The sequence below is a fragment of the Anabrus simplex genome, chromosome 1 (assembly GCF_040414725.1).
Source record: "Anabrus simplex isolate iqAnaSimp1 chromosome 1, ASM4041472v1, whole genome shotgun sequence".
NCBI lineage: Eukaryota > Metazoa > Arthropoda > Insecta > Orthoptera > Tettigoniidae > Anabrus > Anabrus simplex.
Genome location: NC_090265.1, coordinates 324778899 through 324792892, shown reverse-complemented (window position 1 = coordinate 324792892; position 13994 = coordinate 324778899). Strand labels below are relative to the sequence as shown.

Below are 13994 nucleotides of genomic sequence, written 5' to 3'. Positions count from 1 at the left end.
ATATATATACACATACATACACAATCATTATATATATACAATAACTCACGTATTAAAAATACATTCTGCTTCACATTGAAACACAGATTTACTGGCATTCTTCTTGAAATTCACAACATATATAATTAATAATCCACTTGATTTGAGAACGAACAGATAAGCATGACTGAGCTCGACTTAATACTTAAGAAGTGGTGTTCTAGTATTAAGGGTTGTTAATTAGACAAATGAGCCATGGACAAAGATAATGGAGGGTTAAGAGTTTCCAGTCTTGCCCTTTGTTACTCCAAGTTGGTGCATGTGTAACAATGTCAAAATTATTCTTGAATTTCACATGTTTTATGTGATCTCCCTTCACTATTCTTAATTACCATGCAAATATGTCAACTAACAATTTTCAAGACTCCATTTAGTGAATTTTAGGTTTTTTTCTTTTCAACTTATATCCAAGATTATGCAAACTACCTTTTCAACCCTCTTAGTGCCAGCTCCCCTACTGCTGTGTTTGTTAAGATTGCCAGAGAGAAAATTCCTATTATGCAATGTCAAAGAAAATAGCATATCCTATCCTCACTTTTCAAGATATTTTCATTGTAGTTTACACTTTCTTGTGATCTCTCTCTTCACTTAACATCACTAAAAGGGCCGATGATCTAGATGTTAGGCTTCTCTAAACAGCAAGCTTCATCAACATCATGAAAATAATTCATAGTGTCCAATAAAAGAAAAAATTAAATTTGTTCACGCAATTTTAAAAAATTCAAATTTGGATCACTCTACATCTTAGTATTGTACTCATTAAATTTGGTATTCTTGTGCACACTGATGCATTGTTTACTAGTTTACGAAATAATCACTGTTTTAAGATGGATAGTGCTTCTAAAAACTACTTTTCCAGATCACTACTCATACATGTTATATGTACATATTTACATTTCACAAAGTTTCACCCCTCAACACTGTGCAGTCCTACACATAAACCTTGCAGAACTTTCTTGCACTTGGCATACACAATATTGGACCTTTTTATTGGTCCACCATCCTTATTGCTACATACTACACAACGTTTTAAATTTCTACAGGGTAATTTTTCTAACAAGGCCCCTCCTGCAGAAAAATTTGTTGCAGCAGAGAGTGATTTCCTTGACTTTTCCATTCTATGTCTAAATCCTCAGTAATACTAGAAGTAAACTGTAGTCAGGTCATTTTCTTGTTGGAAAGGGGTAAATCATCATTTTTTTGAAATCATGCGATCAATAAAGAATCAAACTGTCTCACAGTCTACCTCATACAAAAATATGGTAAGTCTTTTACATTGTTCAATAATGAAAGCAAAATTGTACCTCCCTATGTCTTCTGCAGAACTGTATACAAGCCTCATTGAAACATTCCAATGAGTTAAACCTTTAATTCAAATTCTGTACCCTCGACTACAAGAATTGTTAGATAAAACCGATTGGATGTGTTTGCAAGTCCATTTCTGTTGGTAACCTGTATGTAAATGAGTTATTTGATTTTAAAAAATATGTTGCCCCTGAAAGACATTGTTGCTTCACATAAAATTAAAAATTAAATTCACATCGTCCAGAAAAGGAATTCTGGGTTTTCACGAAGTCAAATATGTTGTCGAATTTGATTGAAAAGACAGTTATAGATTGTGATTTGATTAAAGCTCCGAGATGTTTAAACCCCTCTCTAGCGGAAAACCGACAAAGCTATTGAGATACAGTTTGTCACGACATAACAATATAAAAGAAGATGCGCTTGTTGACGAATGGAAGATGTTGCATATGAAGATGGGACCAGCTTTTGAAGAAAAATTGTGTAGTTATTGGGATAAAACTATTGTAGCAGGTCAAAAACAGCATCAGGAATTGGAAGTTATCAAGGCTGCTTTGTGTGTATAACATGTGAATGCTGACATTGAAAGGGGTTTTTCTGTTTTGAGATGGTCTTTAATAACTGAGGATAAACCTTCTACTTGTAAACGAACATTAAATGGCATTTTGGTGATGCATTCAAAGCGTTAGGCAGTATACTTGAAATGTTTCCCATGGCATAAAAACTTACTACTATGGGACACAGTGCACATAACAATTATACAGTGTACCTAGAGGAGCAAAGAAGTTTGAAAGAGGAAAAATAAAAAGAAAGAGGATTTTTTTTAGCTATGGAGACTTAAGAAAAGGTACAACTAGCTGAAGAGTCTAGGAAGTAAATTTCCAAAATAGAAAGTAAGATATCAGAGACAAAACAGGACCACGAGGTAACTTCTGAAGTGTCTGATCATCTGTTCAAAGAAGGCAATGATTGATTGAAGAGAGCAATACAGAATGGGATTTTGAATGTAGTTTGTGCTGCAGAGGGTATATTGGAAGGTGTTAAAACTATGTGTGAAACTCAGAAACAAAAGCTTAAGAAGTAAAACTCTTCAAAAAAAAAAAAAAAAAAAAAACTGTGGAGAAATGAAAAATAGTTTGATCACTGCTTTGTTTGACAATAGAAACATAAGAATTCTTGATTTGCATTTGATTTGAATTGTTAACTGGCTGAAATCTGTCAAGACATGACATTCAATGGGATAAATATTTATAGAAAGATTTCCTTATACCATACAACATACACAGTACTTCATTTTTTTACAATTTTCTTTACATCACCCGGACACATATAAGTCTTATGGCAACAATGGGATAGGAAATCGCTAGAAGTGGGAAGGAAGTGACCGTGGCCTTAAGCTACAGCCCCAGCATTTGCCTGGTGTGAAAATGGGAAACCACGGTAAACCATCTTTCGGGCTGCCGACAGTGTGCTTTGGTCCTACTATCTCCTGAATGCAAACTGGTTGCTACATGACCCTAACCATGCAGCCCTTTCTTGGTGCATTCCTTTTACATCAAACCTTGTACGTTTCGGCACTGTTGTAATTTTAAAATATCGCTCTCCTTTCATTGCAACATTTAACTGGCCATGGCTGAAAACTGGCTGAGGTAAACAGAGACCTTCACATCCCTTGAGGTTTATTGATCATTACAAGTAATGAACTTCATTCCGGTTCCAAATTGAAGAGAGCAATACAGAATGGGATTTTGAAGGCAGTTGGTGTTGCACAGGGTATATTGGAGGGTGATAAACCATTCGGTGGGCGATGCGATGAGATCCGCGGCTGCAAGTCGCTCGCTCGGCGGGGAATGCGGATATATCTCCTGATTCTAATTATATTTTTATTCTCAGTTTCCTGCCTGCAGTGGTTTATTTCTTTTTCAACAGCATATTCCTGATGACTCTGCCCTCTGATGTGTGCTCCCAATACCAATGTGTCATCCACGAGTTGCATCATAAAGAACGCAACTTATGCCCGGGCCAGAACGACTTAAAGCCTAATAGCCTCATGCTGAAGCTTTAGCTCATCACCTAATCATCTCTTGGATGCATTAATATTGTTGTAGAAGGGATTTCTGGAGATTATGATACTAAACAGACCCCTCTGATGACAAATTAGAATTGTGATCTGATTTATAATTCCCACTTTTCGGTTCTTTCTCATGACAGGAGCGTGTGTTTACTGCGAGTTACACAACATTTATTATCGCACGCATGTATTCCATAACATAGGCACAATTCATGATTTCCTTCCAAACCACAGAGACCAGGGTTCTATTCGATTCTTTTTCTTACATTTTCCCCCCTAAAATGTCTAAAAGGAATTACCAGCCCGCACTGTTAGAGGAAGATTATCGACGGGTCATGATAAACGAAATGTTGGAATTTAGTGGGGAAAATAGTGATCTTAGTGAAGTAAATTCTGCCGAAGGGGAATCCATAACTGACAGGAATTTACCTGGAACAAGTACTGCAGGCTCGAATGTACAGGATTCGGGCCCAGCTGATGTGAATGTTCAGCAGTCACGAAAGAGACAACACATGTTCGATTCCAGTTCAAGTAGCGATCATGACAGTGACAGTGGTGACTATAATACTGATAATATTCCAACCACTTCATCAACTTAGACTGAAAATGGACGAAGAAGATTCTGCTTTGATCCAAACTTCCATCATAATGAAAAGGGAGAGTTTTTAGGGAAAACAAAACCGACCAAAATATTTGAATTAGTTTTCGATGATGAGATATGCCAGAACTTAGCCGAGCAGACAAAAGATGCCCAACAGAAAATCGTACTTAAGACCCAGTTTAGTAAGATGAAACGAAGGAATCGAGATCAAGACCGGGTCCGGACAAATAAGAATGAAATAGAGCTTCTTATGCACATAATGTTGCCACAGAGGATTGTACAGAAACCTAAATTAGGACATTATATTTCTCATAATCACTTGTTGACTACACCTATTTTCTATGAGCTGATGGCACAGAAGAGATTTATCCTCGCCGGGCTGAGTGGCTCAGGCGGTTGAGGCGCTGACCAGTCTTCTGACCCCACTTGGCAGGTTCGATCCTGGCTCAGTTCGGTGGTGCTCAAATACGTCAGCCTTGCATCTGTAGATTTACTGGCATGAAAAAGAACTCATGCAAGACTAAATTCCGGCAGCTGGGCGTCTCCGAAAACCATTAAAGTAGTTAGTGGAACGTAAAGCCAATAATATTATTATTATTATTATTATTATTATTATTATTATTATTATTATTATTATTATTATTATTATTATTAGACTTTTCCTCCACAGCTTTTTACATTTCTCTGACAATTAGGGGTATAATGGACAAATTCCTCCTAAAATATGCCAAATAAAACCAGTATTTGACCACCTGGTAGCAAAATTTTTGGAAACTTATACACCTGATGGCAAAGTGTCAGTTGATGAGAATCTCTTGTTATTATAAGGGTGGAAGGGTGGACAGTTAACATTCCATAAAAAATGATCACGTTTCCGAATGGAATCATACAAATTATGTGAAGCCAGGACAGAGTATGTAACTTGATCTACTTCAGTGTGTATCATAATGAACAGCTGTAAAAGACATAACACTGTGAAGACTGTAAATATTACCTGTATTGTAATGTAACATAGTCCATGTGTGACACTTACGAATTGTAGGTATATAAACTGGATCCCTCAACGCTAACCAGCATTACAGATCATTTCGTGAGTATTATAGTTCATTCCATTACAAATCTTTCAAGTGCTTGTAAACTTTGTCAGTTTACAATTTATGAAAATGAAAAGCCACAGCCTGTTTCGTCATTTGACCAGGTCAGGAATGGAATGAATGAATGAATGAATGAATGAATGAATGAATGGAGCCCCCATCTAACGGCGAGGATAGGAAATGTTCCGGCTGCCGAAGCCCTACAATTTACATGTACACAAAAAATTACTTCCATGCAGAGATTGTTAGTAAACTGCCTGAATATTTAGGTATAAGTTACTGGTTAAACGAAAACCAGAGCTTTGCTATTAGGAAGAAACAAGCACAGTGTGAAAGCACTTAGAACATTCTTGCACAAAGTATTGAGAAATTAAAAATAATAGGATTTTTCAACAATTAAATACACTATCTTCAAGTAAATATTTCTCTCATGTCCTTTCTATACTTCATTTTATTCTAAGATTGTTTTTAAGCAAGTAATTAAATATTTTTTCAATTAGGGAAATCGCTCCCCACCTGGGAGTGAGCCGGTGTGTACAGAGCTCCCCGCTTAAGGGTTAAAACTGTGTGTGAAGCTAAGAAGCAAAAGCTTAAGAAGTGGAAACTCTTGATCATGATACAAAATGCCAAGCAAATTGGAAATTGGTGCCTCTTGAAAGAAAATGGAAGTGTTTTATTGGATATTGTTAAATCAGTTTGAGGAATCAAAGCTCTCTGTCCACCTTTATGTCCTTATTTTTTCCAAATCTAAACAATTTTCATACATACATCTTAGAATTAGGCCCTAATCTGGTTCCATTTTGGAGCAGTTGGGAAACGTTCTGATTTTTAAGGAGCATAACTATGGCTCCAATTTTTAGAATAAGAATATGTGGATGCAAACCATTAATTCCAAGGATTTCAAGAATTATGTAGGAAATTGAAGTAGCTAGCTTTCGTCTTAATTAGTTGATGCTAGTCTATGTTTTTGAATTGTTGGGTATAAGCCCAATGACTTTCAAATTAATTAATTAAGAATGGCAACTTTTGAGAAAATATAATCTTTTGCAGAACTGAATGCTTTGCTGTAAATTTTAATTACGTTATCATCATGTGCTAAAATTCTGGCTGGTAGTTCAATAACATTTGATCCGTCTCCATCTACAGAGGGGCAGTCACCGTTACTGATTTCTTGCAAAACAAATATACAAATTCCTTTTCTTTTGTGGTTTAGCCTGCATATTTTTATGTAAGTGGCGTATTTTGAAAAAAAGTTCCATGAGGACATTATTTAGTACAATTATAAATATGGTCTAGAAAACCAGGATAACGGCCGAGAGGATTCGTTGTGTTGACTACATGACACCTCGTAATCTGCACGCCTTTGAGCTGAGCAGTGGTCGCTTGGTAGGCCATGGCCCTTCAGTGCTGTTACACCCTGGGGTTTGGTTTTATAAATAAATAATTGTTTGGCAATAAGCATGTGACAAAACAGACAAAACCTTTATGAAATCCCTCCCAAGAACAATAATTTTCTCCACCAGAAGAAGTGGAAGGATATATTTTAGGATAATACCAATATAGTTGGTCCGTTATTGCATATTTTAGAAGATGATTCACACACGTTAATGAATGGCTATTTGCCATTGGGGCTTTATCCCATATTGAGCCGTGCCAGTCAAATATCGCCAGCTACTTTCGAATTTTATTTTTAACCAGACACTGAATTCTCATTTAAATTGAAAGGAATGTTGATTGTAATATGCACTGTTCAACAGCAGGGCACCCCCTGTGGATGGGGGAAGCAGGCAAAGAATACACCCATGGTATCCCCTGCCTGTCGTAAGAGGCGACTAAAAGGGGCGACCAGGGATGATTATATTAGAACCATGAAACTCCTTGTGATTAGTACCACCTCACGGGAAACACCATGGGTCGCTTTTACTTGCGCGTAGTACCACTATGTTAGGTACCACTATATGAGCGACGCCATGGGATGACGGAACCCATGGTTTCTGGCTTGCCTATGATTAGTACCCACTATATGAGGAACACCATGGGATAGTATGAGTCCCTGTGGTTAGTACACTTAGGTGATGAACACCATACGTTTGCGTTGCCTGTCAATGGCGCCGCAATGTGCGAAACACAGTAGGTCTGTAATACATGTGCAAATTTCATTACCTGTGTGTAGTACCATAATGTGTGGAATACCGCTGGTCTACGCTACTCTTGACTAGTACCGCAACATGACAAATACAGTGGTTCTACTTTTCTAACGATAAGTACCATTGTGAGGAGCCGATGACTTGGATTTTGGGCTCTTGTCGACTACAAGCATCATCGGTTCAGTATCGTGCTATAGAAGCAGTCTCTTGATCAGTATTACTATTGTTTTACACCAGCTTCTGTGCATGTGAGGCACTGTGGGTCGGTTCCACTGATCATCTTAACTTCATTTCATTTTGTCTCATTTCATACCATTAGGGGCCGATGACCTAGATATTAGGCCCCTTTAAATAATGAGCATCAATCAATCAACAACAGCTGGGCAGCGAAACAGCGATTTTCCCTGTCCACAAAGTACCAGCTGACCAGTAAGGCACTGACTGCACATGCATGCCTACTCCCCTTCCACCTTCTCTATAGTGCCTGCTGCTCAGCGCTCTCATGGGTCAGGCGGGCTTGGGCTCGCCAGTAGGTGAGCTCATTAGCCAGTCAGAATGATATATTTTTCTAATATTTTAAAAATATACGGCAAGAAATTTTTATGCTTTTAAGGACAATCTGCAAATGTAAAAGCCAAGAGCATTCATCAGAATGCTTTATGATGTCCATCGGTTAAACCATTCTCTCAAAATCGATGTAACAAAAATCGGCCTTGTGTTTTAAATATGAGTAGTCCAGTTACAAACATGGCCACCTCCATTTCTTAAAATTTTTCAGGAGAGGCGAAAAACTGTTTAATACATTTCCTACTTTCCTTTTGAGTTAATTTTTTGAATGCAGATTCTCAGCAACATCAGAAACATATTTACATAAATATTTTCATATGATATTACATAGTTAAGTAGAAAATCACTGTTGAAATATGGAGTTGGCCAAGTTTGTAAGTAAACAATGGAGCTGGCCACCTTTGTAACTGAACTCCACGCCTAATGCACTGATTTAACATAGTAAAATGGTCAGTAATTCTAAAATTTATGACAGGTGCATTCAACAAACTTGTAATATGTAAAAGTGTCAATTTAATGAAGAAAATGTGATTATTTTATAAATGAGACAAATATAAGAAAGTTGATCTTTCATACATTCTACGGTAGTTTTCAGTTTTTTGAAACAGCAGAATCCCTTCAACAACTTCAAAATCACCCTCAGTATTCTGAATGAGACATTCACAACAATCAGCCGCAGCAGGTACCTCTGGCTTGGTGTCATTTTCGTCAATAATCTCTTGAAACCATTTCAGTTTCTCATGGTTGTTCCACTCCTCTCCATAGTGTTTCTGAAGCAAATTTCTCACATTTTATATCTTCAATGGCTTTACTCTGATGCCAGGAACTAGTTCTGTAGGATTTATATCTTTCGGTCGTTTACCTTTTACCTTTACCGTTTACCTTTTTTCGTAACTGACAATGACTGCGCAATCTCAAAATTATAGTTGAGTTCCCCACTAACAGTAATCGAGTTTGACTTCCTTGTAAGCACAAGTATTTTAATTTGTGAAATTTTAAAGTGAAGTGCTCCAGGATCTTTCACACACGTTTTAGCTTCAGCTTTCCAATCAAGAATATTCCAGTGGATTTTCAGGAGCTTTACCATTCCATGTTTCCTAAATACATCGTGGTAGTCTTCTAGTTGAACAATTGTATCCACTTTCTTTAAATCTCTTTCAGTTGTTCCAAAATCTCTATCGCTCGGCGTGTAAGAATAGCCAGTGATATTTTTCTCCATATCACAAAGTAACCTTTTGATGTATAATTACCTAATTCCTTTTACGGTAAAGTAAAACTATTAACAACAGCTAAAATTTTCTAGTACAGCAATCGTTCATATCACACAATATCAACAACCACTGTTTACTTCCAGTTCACACAAACATCTGTGCCAGTCACGTGATTAAATTGAAACTTATGATTGGTCGACGTGGAATTGGTCGATTTTGTTACCAATGCCTTAAGGAGTTGGACGTTTATGTAACTTAGGTTGATTTTATAATGCTAAATTAACACTGTTATGGCCGATTTTGATACTAACTAATCTCGTAATGAGATTCCCCATATTCTTTACTATATGAATCGGCAATAACCCCGATTTAAAAAAAAAAATGGAGTTGGCCATATTTGTAACTAGGCTACTCATATATTGATGATGATTATATTTCCCTGTTTTACTGTCTTCTTTTAGTATCGTAACAAACTGTATTTCTTGATGTAGCTTGATATGTAAAAGTTGAAAATAATATCCATTATTATACCTTTGTTCCTCAAACATAAACATTTCCTTTAATAAAAATGTAACATAATCCTAATACCTGTTCAATAGTAAGTGAACAGGCCATATCCCATCCGCAACCAGAAACAAATTTAATTTAATCTAAGACATCAAATGATATTACTCTTTATCATTATTAATTTGTGTGTGTGTATTTGTACTTGCTCATACATTTTTTCTGGTCTCAACCAGCCTTTTTTTTTTGGTTGGGGATTACTGAAAATATATATACTCTGACTGACAAAATTAATGGATCACTTGAATTTTCAAAGGAAAAACGCATGTTGAATTGTGAACCATATGTTTTATTATTTACATTGATTCTTTTCATGAAAAATTTATCTAAGTAATGTTACCTGTCTCTTATTGTTACCCGTGAAAATAATCACCGTAAATAATAAAACAAACGTTTTGCAATTTAACATGCTTTTCCCTTTGAAAATTTAAGTGATCCATTAATTCTGCCAATCAGTGTATATTATTTATCAAACTTTTTGTCCGGTTCCATGGCTAAATGGTTAGCGTGCTGGCCTTTGGCCACAGGGGTCCCGGGTTCGATTCCAGGCAGGGTCAGGAATTTTAACCATGATTGGTTAATTTCGCTGGCAAGGGGACTGGGTGTATGTGTTGTCATCCTCATCATGACGCGCAGGTCGCCTACGGGCATCAAATCAAAAGACCTGCACCTGGCGAGCCGAACATGTCCTTGGACACTCCCGGCACTAAAAGCCATATGCCATTTCTTTTTCAAACTTTATGATGCAGAAATGTGAGAGCATCAAACATTTGACCAAATTGTTCATTCTGTGTAACGGTTACACCACTGTAGTATACCATTGTCATCTCCTGAAGTCCTGTGACTTCAGCTGAGATTGAACCCATGATCTTGGGCAACAGGAGCTAACATATGACTCCTGTCAGGCAGAAATGAAAGTCAGAGAATCAGTTCTTATATCTACTGGTTTATTTCATCTACGTGCCAATATTATTACCAAAACCAGCTGAAACCCAATCCTGAAAAGGCTCAAATCTGTGCCTTCATCTGCGACACATTAAAGCATCCCGGAAACTTAAAGTATATTGAAAGGGAAGCTACTGAACCAATATTTCACTCTCAGATATCTAGGAGTCGCCCTAGATCGCACACTGGCTTACAAGAAACTCTGCCAAACATTAGGTGAAAGAAACATCATTCTTTGCAAGTTGATGGGCACTACTTGGGGAACTCAACCACAAACCCTTAGAACATCAGCTTTAGCTCTGTATTATTCGGCAGGTGACTATGCCAGTCCAGTCTGTTATAAATCAGTCCAGACACAACAGGTTGACACTTTACTCAACGAAAGCTGCAGAATCATTATTGGATGCCTGTAGCCTACTCTTGATAAGAAAATCGACTGCTTAGCTCGTATTACCCCTAGGGACACACCAACTATTTGGATATTCCCCAACCCATCCTCACCTTAAATCTAGGAAAACTTCCTTTGGACAACTGTCAGTCTTGACATGAATGCTGATACCGCTAGAACGAGAATGTGGAAGAAAAGAATTTGTCATCTCTCCAACTAAATGGCCCCAAAAGAAAGCCTCCCTCCTTGTCACAGGGAAATCTGGGCTACAAGGAAGGCACTCGACAGACTATCAACTGGAGTTGGCAAACCCGAGCTGAACCTGTACAAATTGGGGGCTTTTGAGTGACTCCCCTCTGAGATTGTGGGGAATTACAGGCAGCTTTACCTTTACCAGTGGCCCTTGTGTCCAGCAACGTGCACGATGGAAGATTTAACACTTATAACCCTAATGCTATTGACATCACCCACTACTGAGCACAGAACAGAACTTTTTTTTTAATGGTTCAATAGACTTGTGTCTCAGTGTTCTGAATTTATAATGTTAGGTTTAGAATAGTTTGAATACTATATTTTAATTAATATTTTACTGTACTGTATCTTAATTTTTGTATTTTACTTCTTACTGTTCGTCATCTGTTTTGTATTTAACTGGTGCTTCTGATGCAAATAAAAAATATTATTAATTAACTTTTTAAAATAAATTTCTTCTACAGTACTCTCAAAAACTGAAGAAAGTGTATGTCAGCATGCTGAGCAAACTGTCAATTCAATTCAAATGGATTCAGAAGGAAGCAGGGCTTCGTGTCCGGGCATTGCTTGTATATTGTATGGAGGATCATTTCAAGTTCCCTGTTCTGAGGTGCCCCAATCATACTTCACCTGATGTGCCTTGTAATATTGGTAAGAGAAAATATACTTGTATACTTCTTTAAAAAAAAATTATAACCTTAGTACATTTGCATAATGGATTATCTGTACTGTACCAGGAACCATTGGTCACCTGGAACATAAATTCTCAAGTCCTATATTTGTAAGGGGACAGCCGGAATTTAGGTTCTCAATGGCACAGCCAAGCATTCAGCATGCAGTACATATCACCCGTTCCACGTCACTGATGACGTAATAGCACGTGAACAAGGCGTGGTGATCTAGAAATTGCTAGAACATTTTCTAAAATCTGAACCCATTGGAATTTCAGTTTAAAAACTATATCACCTTGTAGCCCATAGTTTAAACTAAACCCCTGTAAATTTTGTGAAAATCGACCCATAGAATTGGAAGATATTCAGTGAGATAGAAATGCAATTTTCCACAAGGCACGGGTGATAGCCCGGCTAGTGGATATAAAAGGAGATCCATATTGACAGGGTCAGTAGTAGTTCAAGTTCAATACTCGCAGCTGTAGTGTATGCATGCTGGTGAGAATGAATTCATACTCGGCACTCAAACTTAGTACGGTACGCGAAGGATCTTTGAAACAGACTTGTGTGAATTCAGTGAATGATACGACACTTAGAATTTTTTCGATTGAATATAGACTTGTAAATTCAGTGAGTGCTACGACACTTAGAAACTTTTCAATAACACAAGTGACTTTTGATGGTTGTAGTTATCAACTTCGTGTTTATAACCACAGTTTTAAGACGTCAGTGACAAGAAGTTACTTGAAAGTTTTTAATACTGACAATCACGTGTGAATTAAGAACACTTCTTAGAAAATTACAGACTACTTAGCCCTCTAAAATAGACTGGTCGCAGTCGTACTTTAACATGTACATTTAAAGACTGCAGAATGGTGATCCATTTGTGGCGAGTGTGAGACGTTGAGTTACATTCTTTCTTTCTTCCACATTCAAACTGTGAATTTTAGAGACTGTTGTAGTCATGAATGGACTTTATTGTTGTGTGTTAATACTTCTAAATATAACGAGACTTACAATTCTTCTTCATGAGTAGACTCTATCATTGCGTGCAGACACTTGTAAAATTACGTGAAGTCAAATTTGATTTTGCAACAACATTTGTGAAATACAATTTTGTTAACAGACTCTGTTCTTAGTGACACTACTTATAAATTTGATTTTGTTCCCAAGTAAGGACACTCATAATTATTCCTAATGAACTGTGCTTTCAGTAGACTGTAATTTATGAGTGACATGATTTACGGACAATTGAACTGTGCTATGAATAGACTCTAATATCTGAGTGATATTGATAACGGACGATAGACGTAGGCATATTATGGACAAATGATTTCTAGTACAAGAATCTTGAAATATGCTACCAGTGATGAAATACCCCACTCGTGTGCACTTTACTAAATAATGTGCCATGTTAAAATAGGATGTTCCCAAAGTTAAAGATAGTCAGTTGGACTTTTGCTTGTTCTACAAGTATATGTTGAATACGATAAAACCTGACGAGTGCCTCTCTCAATTATCTACACCTGTCAACAAGGGACATCAGATCATGGTTCAATGTGGGACATCGGATCATGGTTTGACGAGGGAATCAAATGTGGTACCTTGGTGGACATCGAACTACAGGGAACTCAACGTGTGGTTCGCTGAACTACATGTTCTCCAATCCAGTCCAGTATTCCGGTAATACAGGTGATATAAGTGCTTTAAAATCTTTGTAGTTCCACCAGACTAACTTCTCATTTGTGGAAGAGTAAAGCAAGTGATTCTGGAGTGCGTAGCTCGACAAACACTATGAACTTGAACTAGAATCATTTGGGTCTAACGCAGTTGTTTAAAGGTCAAGATTGAACTTTACAAGACAAACTTTATTTTCTATTTTCACAATTTTGCGAATCTCAGTGTTAAATTTAGGTAAACTATAATCATAGATTTGCATCTCGAGTGCTATAACTCAAAAACAGAATTCATGTTACAAGTGATAAAATATTTTATTTCCGTTCACTAAATTAACTTATTTCAAGAGAGACATTATCAGAAGAATTCATTACCTTAAGATATAACTTATTTTCATTTAAGAATAATTCTAAAGACTTGGAGAAAAGTTGATCATTTTGACAAGCCTATGTGCATGATAAATAC

The 13994-nt window shown here is 37.0% G+C and overlaps 1 protein-coding gene across 2 annotated transcripts in view; it reads left to right on the top strand.

The window, feature by feature from the left end:
- The window catches only part of LOC136865600 (cellular tumor antigen p53), a 273055-nt gene that overhangs the window by 82599 nt on the left and 176462 nt on the right, over positions 1–13994 (top strand). For both annotated transcript variants that reach the window (XM_067142419.2, XM_067142418.2), the window contains exon 5: positions 11646–11832. In XM_067142419.2, the coding sequence (XP_066998520.1) occupies positions 11646–11832 (187 nt within the window). The remainder of the gene's footprint in view (positions 1–11645; positions 11833–13994) is intronic.